This window comes from Anomaloglossus baeobatrachus, unplaced genomic scaffold (assembly GCF_048569485.1).
Source record: "Anomaloglossus baeobatrachus isolate aAnoBae1 unplaced genomic scaffold, aAnoBae1.hap1 Scaffold_186, whole genome shotgun sequence".
In the NCBI taxonomy this organism is placed as follows: domain Eukaryota; kingdom Metazoa; phylum Chordata; class Amphibia; order Anura; family Aromobatidae; genus Anomaloglossus; species Anomaloglossus baeobatrachus.
The window spans coordinates 271,588-287,932 of record NW_027441956.1 but is presented as its reverse complement, the minus strand read 5'-3'; the positions used below and the strand labels follow the sequence as shown (position 1 = coordinate 287,932).

The 16,345-nt window shown below is 52.7% G+C and overlaps 1 protein-coding gene across 1 annotated transcript in view; it reads left to right on the top strand.

Moving 5' to 3' along the window:
- Positions 1-16,345, top strand: part of LOC142260786 (uncharacterized) — a 34,687-nt gene that overhangs the window by 6,816 nt on the left and 11,526 nt on the right. The window contains exons 2-5 of the mRNA XM_075332082.1: positions 13,798-13,974; positions 14,057-14,180; positions 14,262-14,329; positions 14,531-14,633. Of these exons, the coding sequence (XP_075188197.1) occupies positions 14,096-14,180; positions 14,262-14,329; positions 14,531-14,633 (256 nt within the window). The 5' untranslated portion in view covers positions 13,798-13,974; positions 14,057-14,095. The remainder of the gene's footprint in view (positions 1-13,797; positions 13,975-14,056; positions 14,181-14,261; positions 14,330-14,530; positions 14,634-16,345) is intronic.

The following is a 16,345-nucleotide window of genomic DNA, read 5'->3' as shown; positions in this document are numbered from 1 at the left end:
TGGCAGACGGTGGTGACCATCTGCAGGAGAGGCCGATTGGAGTGAACCGTAAGGACCGGGGACGGGCGGTGGCCCGCCGGTACCAGACCGGGGAACGAAGAGAAGCCAGCACCGTTCGGCAGGGCCTACGGACCTCGACCAGGCTTGGAGTCGCCGTAAAACCGGTCAAATCCGTTAGCGAAGGGAACCTCCTGGGTTTCCCAGCAGTCAAGACCCGATAGAAGGCAACAGCTCACACCGTGAAGGTAAATACAGTCACCGCCAAGGCTACAGTTCCCAGGGCCAGAGCCTGCGGGCAAAAGGGGCTCTCTCAGCATCCATCTAAGCTGGGGAGCGGGTTACCGGTGGGAAGCCATCACTACCAAAAACATACTAAAGGTGCAGGGAAAGACAGTTACCATGAACCTACCGGGAGCAGAAACCACCGCAGCCGTCAGTGGGACCCGTCCATCCAGCCGTGTGTTTTACCAAGGACTTTGCATTCGTCATTGGCTGAGTGAGTACCACTGCGCCGTGCGGCACCGCGCTGCCCCTGCGACCCTGCACCTCGCCAGGTCCCGTAACCCACCTGCCACATCCCTCCCTCCCTGGGCCCCGGGACAACCAACCCCCTACCCACGGAGGGAAAACAACAACTACGCTGCTCCCTGTCATCGCTCCCTGGATCCCTGTCCAGAGCAGCGGTGGTGTCACAACCTCACCACAACCGTGGGTGGCGTCACGGACAATAAATCCCCAAAACCATTCCCCTTTTCACTCACGGGCGAGGAGCGCCGCTCGAGTCCCCGGGATCCGGCCCACCGCTCGAGCCACAGAGCAGCAAGCGAAGCAGCAGCAGTGCCGGACCCGAGCGTGGTGAGCGCAGCGTCCTCCTCCCCGCCCGCGACAACTTGGTGTCACTAACAGGATCTTACCGCTCTGCCGTCTGGTAGAGGTGCGCCTTGTGACCGCCGGAGGTGTCCGGCCGAAAATTTTGCAAAGCCGCCATTTTGGGCGCAAAAAGTCCCCGCTCGAGCGTCTCCTCGAGCAGTGGAGGCGCGAAAGCCGAAACCTCGCCCCTGTAGAGGAGGAGCCGGAAAAAGACTAAGGGGGACGGATGGCGCCTGGCCGCATGTAGCTCGTGGCTATAAAAGCAGGGACGCCGGGACTCTGCAGCGATCTTCTGGTTCCTGGAAAATACCGCTACCAACATGTCTGCCCTGTCCAACTACGCAGAGGTTACGGAACCGGTGCCCGGAACAGCGGAATGGCTCCGGGCCCGATCGGCGGGGATCTGCCGGTGCTACCGGAGTCAGATATGTCTCCTGATGGAGCAGTGGGCCGAGGAGGTGGAGAAGGTAGCTGCGGTCGCCCGGGTGTACGGAATGGAGGCCATGATGGAGGAGCTGGTGAGTGACCCACGCCCCTGTGTCCCCGAGGGACCGGCCGCTGCGTCTGAGGGACCCGGTCTACCTCTGGCCCCCATGCCGCCTCCGTCTTCCCTGCCCGTGCGTCCCGCTGCTGCTGATCCATCTGGCACACACCCCCTCGTAGCGGTAGCCGAAAGAGTGGCGAGCCCGGAGACTGCGGCAGCTGGCGGCAACCCGCCTGGCGCAGGGACGGATGATAGTGACTCCGGGCCTGACACAGAGCCGGTTTCGGAGGAGGACGAAGGAGTCGTCTCCCTGTATGGCATGGAGGCCACTTACAGCCCCCGGAGCGGAAACAGCGGATACCAGGCAGCCCTTCCTCGTCGCGCCTGCTATGCGCTGGAGGGGCTGGTGCCCGTGATCTTCCACCCAGGGCCGGGGGAGGAGGACGAGAATGAGCAGTGATGGCAGCGGAGCCCCGCTGCAAGTTGTCCCCGTTGGGACTACCAGTTTAAAAGTTTGAATGATAAGCAAAGAATGAATCAACCGAAGAAGTTACCTGATTGGCACCGTGATTGAACCGGCTGTTGCCGGCAACTAGTCCCCGTAGGGACTTTCTGCAACCGTTTGCGTAGGAACTGCTACGGACAAGCCCGAGAACTTGCAGGGCAACCACAAACTTGTGGCATGTAAATAAAAATGTCTGGCTTATACCGTTACCGCCTCCGGAGAGGCAGATTTGGAGGATGGGTGTTGTGAATGTTAGTTATGTTTTGGCTGCTGGGAGGCTCCCTCTGGTGGCCAGGAATGGTTTGGACTTGGACCAGGTGTGTTGTGCAGTGGGTGTTTCCTTTGCTAACTCTCTGCTTATTTAATCCTGGTCTGATTGCAGGCTGTTGCCGGATGTCAGTAGTTCTTTGTATCTCCAGCCTGCTTTATCCTGCTCTACACCACATCCTCCCCAGATAAGTGCTTGCTCTTTATTTATTGTCTGGTTCTTTTGCTTATCTGGGTTTGTCATTTGCTGTGGTTGGTTTCAGGTTATTTGCTTGTAGGGATTTTCACCCTCAGTGGATTGTTGGGGAACTCCCTGCAGTCCTGTGTGGAGTATAACTCCTTTGGGTCCATGTGTTTGTGGCTTGTTGACTTTGTTATGATTCTTGTTTTCTGTTCATTGGTATGACAAGGGCACCTGGTATAGGACGGAGTTCAGATCTAGTGATCTGAGGGCCTTTTTGTACTATCAGGAAGTTGGTATTTTGCAGGGTTTTTCTCTGGCCACCATCAGTCCCTTTCCTGTCCTTTCCTATTTTAGTCAGCTGGGGCCTCACATTTTGCTAATCCTGTCATCTACCTGTGTGTTGTGTTTTTCCTATATCACCGCAGTCTTTGAATGTGGGGGGCTTGCTATTCTTGTCTAGTTTCTGAGGCAGAGAGTTATTCATCTTTCCTACCTTTAGGATAGTTAGTTCTCCGGCTGGGTTCGCGGTGCACAGGATGTTAGTTCACCCCTCGGCTACTTCTAGTTGTGATGGTTAGTAAGGGGATGGCGGCCAGATTAGTTGAAAATGCTCTTGTCACCTTTTGCCAATGATTTGTGGTGGTCTTCCATGGTTCCGGATCATAACAGTACATCCGGCCCACAAATTTAAAGGGTACTCTTAAGAAGAAGAAAAAAAAAATCTGCTGAGAAAATTTTTTTTTTTTTGGTGTTTTTCCTCTTTTTCTTTGGGTTCTGTGGAAGATTTCTTTTTTTCTAGCATGGATGAATTAGATGAGCGTGTTGCTCATCTTGATGCTAAGGTTCGTCGTATAGAGTCTTATCTTGCACAGACTCCCCTTGCAGAGCCTAAGATTCCTGTTCCTGAATTTTTTTCAGGAGATAGGTCGAGATTTTTGAGCTTCAAAAATAATTGTAAATTATTTTATGACCTGCGCCCTAAGTCCTCAGGGAATCCCGTACAGCAGGTTAAGATTGTCATCTCCTTGCTGCGTGGTGACCTTCAGGACTGGGCCTTCTCTTTAGCGTCTGATGATCCGATTCTCAGTGATGTGGACTCCTTTTTTCAGGCCTTGGGTTTATTATATGACGAACCCAATATTGTGGACCAAGCAGAAAAGGTCTTGTTGTCCTTAATTCAGGGTTTGGATTCTGCAGAAACGTTTTGTCAGAAATTTCGAAAGTGGGCGGTCCTTACCAAATGGAATGATGATGCGCTTGTGTGTCGCCCTGGGCAAGCCAGGGGACACGAGTAACAACACCACCACACCCCACACTCCAGGTAGGCACATCAGCTAACCCAAAAATCCTTGTTGCCTTCCTCCAGTAGGCTGTTGATGCACACCAGGGGGTGGGCCAGGCGGTTGGCTCCGCCCACCAAGGAGCTCACAACTCTGGAGGCAGGAAGTAACCAGGCAGAGTAGCCCAGGCAGGGCTTGAGTGAACAGCAGATAGCCCCGGGCAGGGGAAGAGTGAAGTCGAGCTGAGGGCTAGAAAGGAGTAAACAACAGAGAAGTGAAAGTAAGAGAAGTGAAAGAGGAGAAAAGCAAGAAGTGGAGACAGCGCAGAGAGAGTGCAAAGCCTGAGAGCCCAGCTGTGTGTAGGGCTAGAACAGCAAGGTCAGCGACGGCGGTGACTGTCCGGAGTGGGACGGTTCGGAAGTTCCTGGAAGGACCCCGTTGGCTGTGTGCCCGGTGGTCTGGAGCAGTGTTCCGAAGGACAGTCAGCACCAGGGCAGGGGCCTCTCGGACCCCGGCAAGGCTAGGAGTCGCCCAATTTGCCGAATCCGTCAGTGAAGGGGACGTAGATCCCCCAGCAACAAAGTCCCGATTGACGGCAACAGCCCGACCATTACCGGGGAGACACCGCCACCGCCAAGGCACCAGTTTCCCCAGGGCCAGCGCCTGCGGGCAAAGTGTAGAGCTCCTCCGGCCCAGATTGCAGTCGGGGAGCGGGTAACCGGAGGGAATCCACCGATACCATCAGACAACACAGGTGCAAGGAAGAGAGACGTCACCGTCACCTACCGGGAGTGCAGGTGCAGCCGTCTGTGGGACCGTCCTACCAGCCGTTGGTTTACCGTACAAACTGTGTCCGTGTCTCAGGCTGAGTGAGTACCACAGTGCCGCAAGGCACAGCGCTGCCCCCGCGTCCCTGCGCCCTCCAGGCCCTACACTTTACATCTCTTCACCGGGCCACGGGATCACCAACCCCTACCCACGGAGGGGCAACACAACACCTGGCTGCTCCCATCACCATCCCCGGGACCCCCACACTGAGCAGCGGTGGTGCCATCACCACAACCGTGGGTGGCGTCACGAACTATAACCCCAACAAACACCCCCCCCTTTCACTCACGGGCGAGGAGTGTCGCTCGAGACACCCCGGGATCCGGCCCGCAGCTCGAGCCACCAGGAGCAACTGCCGGACCCGAGCAGAAGGGGTGAGCGCGGTGTGCTGACACCCTCCTCCCCGCCCGCGACACTTGCGGCTCTTTTTCGGAAGGGTATTGCCGATGCTGTGAAGGATGTAATGGTAGGATTTCCCGTCCCTTCTGGTTTTGATGCCACTATGACCTTGGCCATTGTGATTGATAGGCGTTTACGTGAGCGCAGGAAGATACCTGCTGGTTTTGTGCATGTGGAACAGCCTTTGGAGCCTATGGAGTGTGATAGGGTCCTTTCTAATGCTAGTCGGCAGGGGTTCAGACGGAAGAATAGACTGTGCTTCTATTGTGGAGACGCTTCTCATAACATCTGTCTGCCATAAACGTGAAAGGAGATTGGCTACTTCTGTTACTGTGGGTTCTTTGCAACCAAAGTTTCTTTTGTCTGTCACATTGATTTGCTCATTGTCTTCCTTTTCTGCATTTGCCTTTGTGGACTCAGGGGCAGCGCTCAATTTGATGGATTTTGGGTTTGCTAGGGATTGTGGTTTCCCCATGGTTCCTTTGCAAACTCCTATTCATTTAAGGGGCATTGATGCTACCCCTTTGGCAGAACATAAACCCCAATTTTGGACCCAGGTGCCTATGAGAGCTGCACCAGCGCATCAGGAAACTTGTACATTTTTAGTATTGCATAATCTACAAGATACCTTGGTACTGGGATTTCCGTGGTTGCAGACCCATAATCCGGTTCTTGACTGGAGATCTTTGTCGGTAGCTAGTTGGGGTTGTCAAGGTGTGCATCAGGACCTTTCTGTGTCATCCACGTCTGCTCAGGCAGTTGATGTTTCGGCCTTCTTGTCTGATTTCTGGGATGTATTTAATGACCAGGAATCTGATTCTCTGCCCCCACACCGGGACTGTGACAGTGCCATTGAGTTGGTGCCCGGTTGTAAATTTCCCAAGGGGCGGATTTTCAACTTGTCTGTGCCCGAACATGATGCCATGCGGTCATACATCAGGGAATCATTGGAGAAGGGGCACATTCGGCCCTCATCTTCTCCTTTGGGTGCCGGCTTCTTCTTTGTTGCTAAGAAAGATGGTTCGTTGAGGCCTTGCATTGATTACCGTCGTCTTAATAAAATTACGGTCAAATATCAGTACCCTTTGCCTCTGATGTCTGATCGGTTCTCTAGAGTGAAGAGAGCCAAATGGTTTACGAAACTGGATCTCAAGGGTGCGTATAATCTCATCCGTATTAAGGAGGGTGATGAATGGAAGACGGCTTTTAATACTCCTGAGGGGCATTTTGAGTACCTAGTGATGCCTTTTGGGCTCACTAATGCACCCTCCGTCTTCCAGGCCTTCATAAATGATATTTTTTGGGACCTTATTGGTAAATTTTTGATTGTGTATTTGGATGACATCTTGATTTTTTCTGATGATTGGGACTCTCATGTTGGGCAAGTATGGGATGTTTTTCAGATACTTAAGGATAATGCACTGTACGTTAAGGGGTCAAAGTGCCTCTTTGGGGTGCAAAGGATTTCCTTTTTGGGCTTCATCCTGTCTCCCTCCGCTATCGAAATGGACCCGGTTAAGGTTCAGGCTATTTACGACTGGGTGCAACCGACTTCTCTAAAATCCCTGCAGCGGTTTTTGGGGTTTGCTAATTTTTACCGTAAATTTCTAGCCAATTTTTCTGCCATTGTCAAACCTCTGACAGATGTGACACAGAAGGGAGCTGATGCTGAGCATTGGACCCCTGAGGCAATTGTGGCCTTCCAGGAGCTTAAAAGGCGATTCACTTCTGCCCCAGTTCTGCAGCAACCTGATGTGTCTCGCCCATTTCAAGTTGAGATCGATGCCTCAGAGATCGGAGCAGGTGCTGTTCTGTCTCAACGAGACGCTACTTCGGGTAAACGTAAGCCCTGTGCCTTTTTCTCTCGAAGTTTGCTCCTTCTGAATGGAATTATGATGTGGGGAACCGGGAATTATTGGCTATGAAGTGGGCATTTGAAGAGTGGAGGCATTGGTTGGAGGGGGCTAGGCATCAAGTTGTGGTGCTTACGGACCACAAGAATCTCATCTATCTGGAATCGGCCAAGAGGTTGAATCCTCGGCAGGCCAGGTGGGCTTTGTTTTTTTACCCGGTTTAATTTTGTGGTCTCTTTTTTGCCGGGCACCAAGAATGTTAAAGGGAACCTGTCATCAGAAATTTCGCCCAAAAGCTAATAGATTCCCCCTCTGCAGCTCCTGGGCTGCATTCTAGGAAGGTCCCTGTTATTATTGTGCCCCATGTGAGACCAAAATAAAGCCTTTATAAAGTTCTACCTTTTTGTATGCAGCTTCTGTAAATCCGTCACGGGGGCGGGCTCTCTGCCGTCCGTTATTCTGCCCCCTGGTCCTGTATGCCGCCCCCATCGCTCCTTTCCATATCTGATGCACCGCCCACTGCTCCAGCCATCCCCACGCATGCCCAGTGCCAGTCTCACAGGACTGAGCAGTGTGATCGCTGGCGACGTGTGCGCAGGCAAGTGATTATGGACGGGACTGTGACTGTTATCAGCAAGTACCCGGCCATAATCTCTTGAGCGCGCAAACCTCTCCAGCATTCACACTGTGCTCAGTGTAAATGCTAGACTGTATGGGCTGCTTCCAGGAATGACGTCCCTTTGTCATGTGATAGTATTTCGAACACGCCCCTATCACATGACAAAGAATAACGGACGGCAGAGAGCCCGCCCCCGTGACGGATTTACAGAAGCTGCATACAAAAAGGTAGAACTTTATAAAGGCTTTATTTTGGTCTCACATGGGGCACAATAATAACAGGGACCTTCCTAGAATGCAGCCCAGGAGCTGCAGAGGGGGAATCTTTTAGCTTTTGGGCGAAATTTCTGATGACAGGTTCCCTTTAAGGCCGATGCCCTTTCCAGGAGTTTCTGCGCGGACTCTTTGGAGGTTGTCGAACCGTCTACTATCCTGAATGATGGTGTAGTTTTCTCGGCTATTTCGCCTGATCTGCGGTTGGCACTGGCGGAATTTCAGGGGGATAAACCTGAGAGATATCCTACAGGGAAACTGTTTGTCCCAGACCAATGGAGAGACCGAGTTGTCTCTGAGGTTCATTGCTCTGTTTTGGCGGGTCATCCTGGCATTTTTGGTACTCGGGATCTTGTGAGACGCTCTTTTTGGTGGCCTTCTCTGTCCCGAGATGTCCGTCGTTTTGTGCAGTCATGTGTAGTTTGTTCTAGGTCCAAGCCCTGTTGTTCACGTTCTAGTGGGCTATTATTGCCTTTGCCTGTACCGAAGAAACCTTGGACGCACATCTCTATGGATTTTATTTCAGAGCTTCCCGTCTCTCAGAAAATGACTGTGATTTGGGTGATCTGTGACAGATTCTCCAAGATGAATAAATATAGAGAACTGAGTTTTATATGGCCAAGCATAATTCCAGAAGGAAAATTAATAACTAGTACACCGCCCCCCGAGGAAGCAACTAAGCGAAACGCGTCGGGGCATTTCTCCCCCTCTTTACTGGACCCTGGACACGGCTACTGCATAGGAACCTGATATGGGTAAGCTGTTGCTCTAACCCCTGCACAACCCATGGGCTTTTCCCTGTGCCTCTAGACATAATTGGTAGGCCATACAATGTGACTTTTCCCTTTGGGGTGTGCGGTACATTCACCTATGCAGAATACTTGATTAACGCTGTCCGGGCCCTTGGAAGGGTGATCTCTGATTGTTCTTTAACCCTTCACCTTCTTATATTTGATAACCTGTTTTTTATTAACAGTACCCCTGCTTTGTATGTGGAATTTTGTAATAAATACCTGTTTATCTATATGGGTGTACTAGTTATTAATTTTCCTTCTGGAATTATGCTTGGCCATATAAAACTCAGTTCTCTATATTTATTCATTGCTATTTTGAGTGGCCCTCTATCTTGCATTGATTTTCCATCTGTCACCTTATCTTTTTGTTCATAGATTCTCCAAGATGGTCCACTTGGTTCCCCTATATAAGTTGCCGTCTTCATCAGAGTTGGTGCCTTTGTTTTTCCAACATGTTGTTCGTTTGCATGGTATTCCCGAAAACATTGTTTCTGACAGAGGGGTGCAGTTTGTATCCAGGTTTTGGAGGATTTTTTGCACCAAATTGGGTGTTCAGCTGTCTTTCTCCTCGGCGTTTCATCCTCAGACCAACGGTCAGACTGACAGGGCTAACCAGACCCTGGAGACCTATTTACGGGGTTTTGTTTCTGCGGATCAGGATGACTGGGTTTCGTTTTTGCCTTTGGCTGAATTTGCCCTTAACAATAGAGCTAGCTCTACCACGTTGGTGTCCCCCTTTTTCTGCAATTTTGGGTATCACCCTAGATTCCTCTCAGGGCAGCTTGAGGCATCTGACTGTCTGGGGGTGGATTCGGTGGTCAACAGAATGCAGCAGATATGGGGGCAGGTAGTGGATAAATTGTTTCGGTCCCAAGAAACTGCCCAAAAGTTTGCCAACCGGCGTCGGACTGTTGGTCCCCGGTTTAAAGTAGGGGACATGGTGTGGTTGTCCTCTAAAAATATTCCTATGAGAGTTCCATCTCCTAAATTTTAAGCCCAGATTTATTGGACCTTATAAGATTTCGGAGATTATTATCCCTGTATCTTTCCGTTTGACTCTGCCTGCGTCATTTAAGATTCATAATGTCTTCCATAAGTCCTTGTTGAAGAAACATGTGGAGCCAGCAGTTCCTGCAGCAGCGCCTCCTGACCCTGTTTTGGTACAAGGGAATCTGGAGTATGAGGTCGAAAAAATTCTGGATTCCCGTCGCAGTAGGCGTCAGCTTCAGTACCTTGTGAAATGGAAGGGTTATGGGCAGGAGGATAACTCTTGGGTTGTGGCTTCTGACATTCATGCGGACAGGTTGGTTCGCGCCTTCCATCATGCTCATCCCGAGCGATCCGGTGGCGTGGGTGAGGGTTCGGTGACCCCTCCTCAAGGGGGGGGGCACTGTTGTGAATGTTAGTTATGTTTTGGCTGCTGGGAGGCTCCCTCTGGTGGCCAGGAATAGTTTGGACTTGGACCAGGTGTGTTGTGCAGTGGGTGTTTCCTTTGCTAACTCTCTGCTTATTTAATCCTGGTCTGATTGCAGGCTGTTGCCGGATGTCAGTTGTTCTTTGTATCTCCAGCCTGCTTTATCCTGCTCTACACCACATCCTCCCCAGATAAGTGCTTGCTCTTTATTTATTGTCTGGTTCTTTTGTTTATCTGGGTTTGTCATTTGCTGTGGTTGGTTTCAGGTTATTTGCTTGTAGGGATTTTTCCCCTCAGTGGATTGTTAGGGAACTCCCTGCAGTTCTGTGTGGAGTATAGCTCCTTTGGGTCCATGTGTTTGTGGCTTGTTGACTTTGTTATGATTCTTGTTTTCTGTTCATTGGTATGACAAGGGCACCTGGTATAGGACGGAGTTCAGATCTAGTGATCTGAGGGCCTTTTTGTACTATCAGGAAGTTGGTATTTTGCAGGGTTTTTCTCTGGCCACCATCAGTCCCTTTCCTGTCCTTTCCTATTTTAGTCAGCGGGGGCCTCACATTTTGCTAATCCTGTCATCTACCTGTGTGTTGTGTTTTTCCTATATCACCGCAGTCTTTGAATGTGGGGGGCTTGCTATTCTTGTCTAGTTTCTGAGGCAGAGAGTTATTCATCTTTCCTACCTTTAGGATAGTTAGTTCTCCGGCTGGGTTCGCGGTGCACAGGATGTTAGTTCACCCCTCGGCTACTTCTAGTTGTGATGGTTAGTAAGGGGATGGCGGCCAGATTAGTTGCCAATGCTCTTGTCACCTTTTGCCAATGATTTGTGGTGGTCTTCCATGGTTCCGGATCATAACAGATGGGCCTGGAGGAAAGGGATGGCCCAGGCCCGCCACTGCCGTAACCAGTGGCGATCCTCCGGGGGTTCAGGGGTCCCCATGGACGCGGGTCCCCTGAAAGAGACCGTACCCGCTCGGGCAACTTGGTTCAGGACTGGGGTCAAGGGGTGTTGCCCACTTCTTAGGGGCAGCATCAGGGCCAGGTTGTTTGGGTGGGAGAAGAGCGGAAGCCGTAACCGTTTTAATAAAAATAGACAACCGTTAAGTAACGTTTAAGAATGTGCCTCCCGTTGTGGGATGATTGATGAAAAATGCTTGTTGTTACACATGTTTTACTCTTTTACAGTTAAGAAAAATAAAACCGGTGATGGACGGGCAGCCCGCGGACGGTCTGCATTTTACTAAGGGGGAATGTGGCGCCCTGGACAAGCCAGGTCGTCACAGGTACTACAACAACACACCCCACACCCCGGCTAGGCACACTGAAGTCAGACAAAAACCCTTGTTGCCTCCCTCCAGGGGCTGATGTCCACACCAGGGGGTGGAGCCAGGCGTTTGGCCCCACCCGCCGAGGAGTTCACAGTCCTGGAGGCGGGAAAAGGAAAGTCAGATCAGTTTTGAGGGTGAAAGAGTGAAGTAGTAGAGGAGCAGACTGACCATGTCCGGGTATGTGGCCCGGGCACATACAGCAAGGTTGGCAGACGGTGGTGACAGTCTGCAGGAGAGGCCAATTGGAGTGAACCGTAAGGACCAAGGACGGGCGGTGGCCCTCCGGTACCGGACCAGGGAACGAAGAGAAGCCAGCACCGTTCGACAGGGCCTACGGACCCCGACCAGGCTTGGAGTCGCCGTAAAACCGCTCAAATCCGTTAGCGAAGTGAACCTCCTGGGTTTCCCAGCAGTCAAGCCCCGATAGAAGGCAACAGCTCACACCGTGAAGGGAAATACAGTCACCGCCAAGGCTACAGTTCCCAGGGCCAGAGCCTGCGGGCAAAAGGGGCTCCCTCAGCATCCATCTAAGCTGGGGAGCGGGTTAACGGTGGGAAGCCATCAGTACCAAGAACATACTAAAGATGCAGGGAAAGACAGTTACCATCAACCTACCTACTAGCAGAAACCACCGCAGCAGTCAGTGGGACCCGTCCATCCAGCCGTGTGTTTTACCAAGGACTTTGCATTCGTCATTGGCTGAGTGAGTACCACTGCGCCCCTGCGACCCTGCACCTAGCCAGGTCCCGTAACCCACCTGCCACATCCCTCCCTTACCGGGCCCACCAACCCCCTACCCACGGAGGGGAAAACAACAACTACGCTGCTCCCTGTCATCGCTCCCGGGATCCCCGTCCAGAGCAGCGGTGGTGTCACAACCTCACCACAACCGTGGGTGGCGTCACGGACAATAAATCCCCAAAACCATTCCCCTTTTCACTCACGGGCGAGGAGCGCCGCTCGAGTCCCCGGGATCCGGCCCACCACTCGAGCCACCGAGCAGCAAGCGAAGCATCAGCAGTGCCGGACCCGAGCGTGGTGAGCGCAGCGTCCTCCTCCCCGCCCGCGACACACATGGGGGAGAGAGAGCGACAGACCCCGCACTACCCATGGGGGAGAGAGAGCGACAGACACCGCACTACCCATGAGGGAGAGAGAGCGACAGACACCGCACTACACGTGGGGGGGAGAGAGAGCGACAGACCCCGCACTACACGTGGGGGGAGAGAGCGACAGACCCCGCCCTACACGTGGGGGGGGAAGAGCGACAGACCCTGCACTACACGTGGGGGGAGAGCGACAGACCCCGCACTACATGTGGGGGGGGGGGGGGCGACAGACCTTGCACTACACGTGGGGGAGAGAGAGCAACAGACTCCGCACTACACGTGGGGGAGAGAGCGACAGACTCCGCACTACTCATGAGGGAGAGAGTGCGACAGACACCGCACTAGACGTGGGGGGAGAGAGTGCGACAGACACCGCACTACACGTGGGGGGGAGCGACAAACCCCGCACTACACGTGGGGGAGAGAGAGCGACAGACGCCGCACTACACGTGGGGGGGGAGAGAGACAGACCTTGCACTACACGTGGGGGAGAGAGAGCAACAGACCCCGCACTACACGTGGGGGGAGAGAGAGCGACAGACGCTGCACTACACATGGGGGGGAAAGAGCGACACACCTCGCACTACACGTACACGTGGGGGAGAGAGCGACAGACCCCGCACTACACGAGGAGGAGAGAGAGCGACAGACCCCGCACTACACGAGGAGGAGAGAGAGCGACAGACCCCACACTACACGTGGGGGAGAGAGAGCGACAGACCCCGCACTACCCATGAGGGAGAGAGAGCGACAGACCCCGCACTACACGTGGGGGAGAGACGACAGACCTCGCATTACACGTGGAAGAGAGAGCGACAGGCCACGCACTACACATGGAGGAGAGAGAGCGACAGGCCACGCACTACACATGGAGGAGAGAGAGCGACAAACCCCGCACTACACATGGAGGAGAGGATGAGCGACAGACCCCGCACTACACATGGAGGAAATCATCTCATCCTCTTCACAATAAAGGATATTCTGTTGTTTTCTTTTCTAAATATTTTCTAATAACTAAAGATATTAAACCTGAGTCTGGAAATAATCTTCCATCTTACTGGAGATGTGAGAGGTTCTGATGTCATCACATTACATCATTATCTATGGGGATAAAAGAGGATATGACCGGGGAGGTGAGAGGTTCTGATGTCATCACATTACATCATTATCTATGGGGATAACAGAGGATATGACCGGGGAGGTGAGAGGCTCTGATGTCATCACATTACATCATTATCTATGGGAATAACAGAGGATATGACCGGGGAGGTGAGAGGTTCTGATGTCATCACATTACATCATTATCTATGGGAATAACAGAGGATATGACCGGGGAGGTGAGAGGTTCTGATGTCATCACATTACATCATTATCTATGGGGATAACAGAGGATATGACCGGGGAGGTGAGAGGCTCTGATGTCATCACATTACATCATTATCTATGGGAATAACAGAGGATATGACCGGGGAGGTGAGAGGTTCTGATGTCATCACATTACATCATTATCTATGGGAATAACAGAGGATATGACCGGGGAGGTGATGGACTCTGGAAATGTCTGTAGTGATATTATTAATGTCTCCACACTCAGGATTACACAGTAGTGAAGATCTCTAGTGATCGCTGTCAGGCCCCTGTGTCTGAAGGACGGGGAGGAACCCTGAGCCCAATCCCGGGGCCTCCACCTCATCCCCGGATACATGAGGACATCAGTGACCAGAAGATCCTAGAACTCATCAACAAGATCATTGAGCTGCTGACTGGAGAGGTGACACTGCTGGGAATGCTGGGACATTATACAGGACGGTACTGGAGGATTCTGGGTGATGACGGTATCATTGTGTTGTCAGGTTCCTATAAGGTGTCAGGACGTCACCGTCTATTTCTCCATGGAGGAGTGGGAGTATCTAGAAGGACACAAGGACCGGTACAAGGAGGTGATGATGGAGGAGCCCCAGCCCCGCACATCACCAGGTAATAGACAGGACTGAATACACCCGGCCTATAATTATCTGTATGTAATAATGATGTCCGTCCTGTCTGTGTCTCCTGCAGGTCTCTCCAGTACGAGGACGACCCCAGAGAGATGTCCCGCTCCTCCTCCTCCTCCACAGGATCCTCAGGTAGATGGAGATCTCCCCTATGAGGTGTAGACGGCTGTGACCTCCTTGTGTTCAGTCTTGTTTTCTCCTCCAGTATTAGATGTTTTATACTTGTGTAATGAGAGCGGTGGAGACGGCAGGATCACAGCTGACCACAGACCTCACATGTCCGGATCTTATCTCCATTATTCCCGGGGACGTTTACAATATTTTGTTTTGCAGCTTTTGGATCTGGATAAAGATCTGAACAATATTAATTCTCCAGAGAGAAATGTGAGGGGCGATCAGTGGAGTAACGAGGAGATTCCTACAGATCACCGCCCCGGTGAGTACAGACCACCCAATAACACACACAAGTCACACATTCCTATTTTCCGCTCTTTGCTGTGTCAGTTTCTCCAGCGGTATATTAACCCTTCATGTAAAATACACATGAAATGTGAATGAATCTGTGATCCCGGTGCAGGTGATAACACGGGATGTGCAGTTGTTATAGAGGAGAAATACAGCTGGACATGAATTCTGCCGATGTGAGCGAGGACCAGCTCCAGCTCTTTCCTATTATCCGCTGTCAGGGCTGATGAGGGGTTTCTCCAGTTTAGGGACTAAGAATCTGTCGCGGGCGGGGAGGGGACGCTGCGCTCACCACGCTCGGGTCCGGCTCGGGGCTGCTTTGCTTGCTGCTCGGCGGCTTGAGCGGTGGGCCGGATCCGGGGACTCGAGCGGCGCTCCTCGCCCGTGAGTGAAAGGGGAAGGTTTTGGGGGGGTTTGGAGGGTATTGTCCGTGACGCCACCCACGGTTGTGGTGAAGTTGTGACACCACCGCTGCTCTGGACGGGGATCCCGAGAGCGATGACAGGGAGCAGCTTGGATGTTGTTTTCCCCCTCCGTGGGTAGGGGTTGGTTGTCCCGGGGCCCGGTGAGGGTGAATGAAAGGTGGATGTCGGGGCTTGGTGAGGTGCAGGGTTGCGGGGGCAGCGCGGTGCCGCACGGCACAGTGGTACTCACTCAGCCAATGACGAATGCAAAGCCTCCGGTAAAACAAATGGCTGGATGGACGGGTCCCACAGACGGCTGCGGTGGCTTTTCTCCCGGTAGGTTGGCGGTGACTGCCTTTCCCTGCACCTGTAGTATGTTTCTGGTTCTGATGGCTTCCCACCGGTAACCCGCTCCCCAGCTTGGATGGATGCTGAGGGAGCCCCTTTTGCCCGCAGGCTCTGGCCCTGGGAACTGTAGCCTTGGCGGTGACTGTATTTCCCTTCACGGTTTGAGCGGTTGCCTTCGATCGGGTCTTTGCTGCTGGGAAACCCCGGAGGTTCCCTTCGCTAACGGATTTGACCGGTTTTACGGCGACTCCAAGCCTGGTCGGGGTCCGTAGGCCCTGCCGAATGGTGCTGGCTTCTCTTCGCTCCCCGGTCCGGTATTGGCGGGCCACCGACCGTCCCCGGTCCTTACGGTTTGCGTCAATCGGCCTCTCCTGCAGACGGTCACCACCATCTGCCAACCTTGCTGTATGTGCCCGGGCCACGTACCCGGACACGGTCAGTCTGCTCCACTGCTACTTCACTCTCTCCACTCCAGAACTGATCTCATCTCACTCCTTTCCCGCCTCCAGGACTGTGAACTCCTCGGTGGGTGGGGCCAACTGCCTGGCTCCACCCCCTGGTGTGGACATCAGCCCCTGGAGGGAGGCAACAAGGATTTTTGTCTGACTTTGATGTGCCTAGCCGGGGTGTGGGGTGTGTTCTTGCAGTACCTGTGACGTCTTGGCTTGTCCAGGGCGCCACAAATCCATTATCTCCTATTACACTCATGTCTGTGTGTGACAGATACAGAACATGGAGACATAAACCCAAATAACAGGAGCGGATGGAGATTACTACTCTGAGGGTCGGTAATGCTGCTCACCAGGGAGGAGGAAGAGACAGAGATGGCAGAGCATTATTATCACATAACAAATATCATGGTTACATGAAAGACGAGCGTCACCTCTTATATATAACCCATTGTGTCCTGATAGGATGTCCGGGGTCCGGC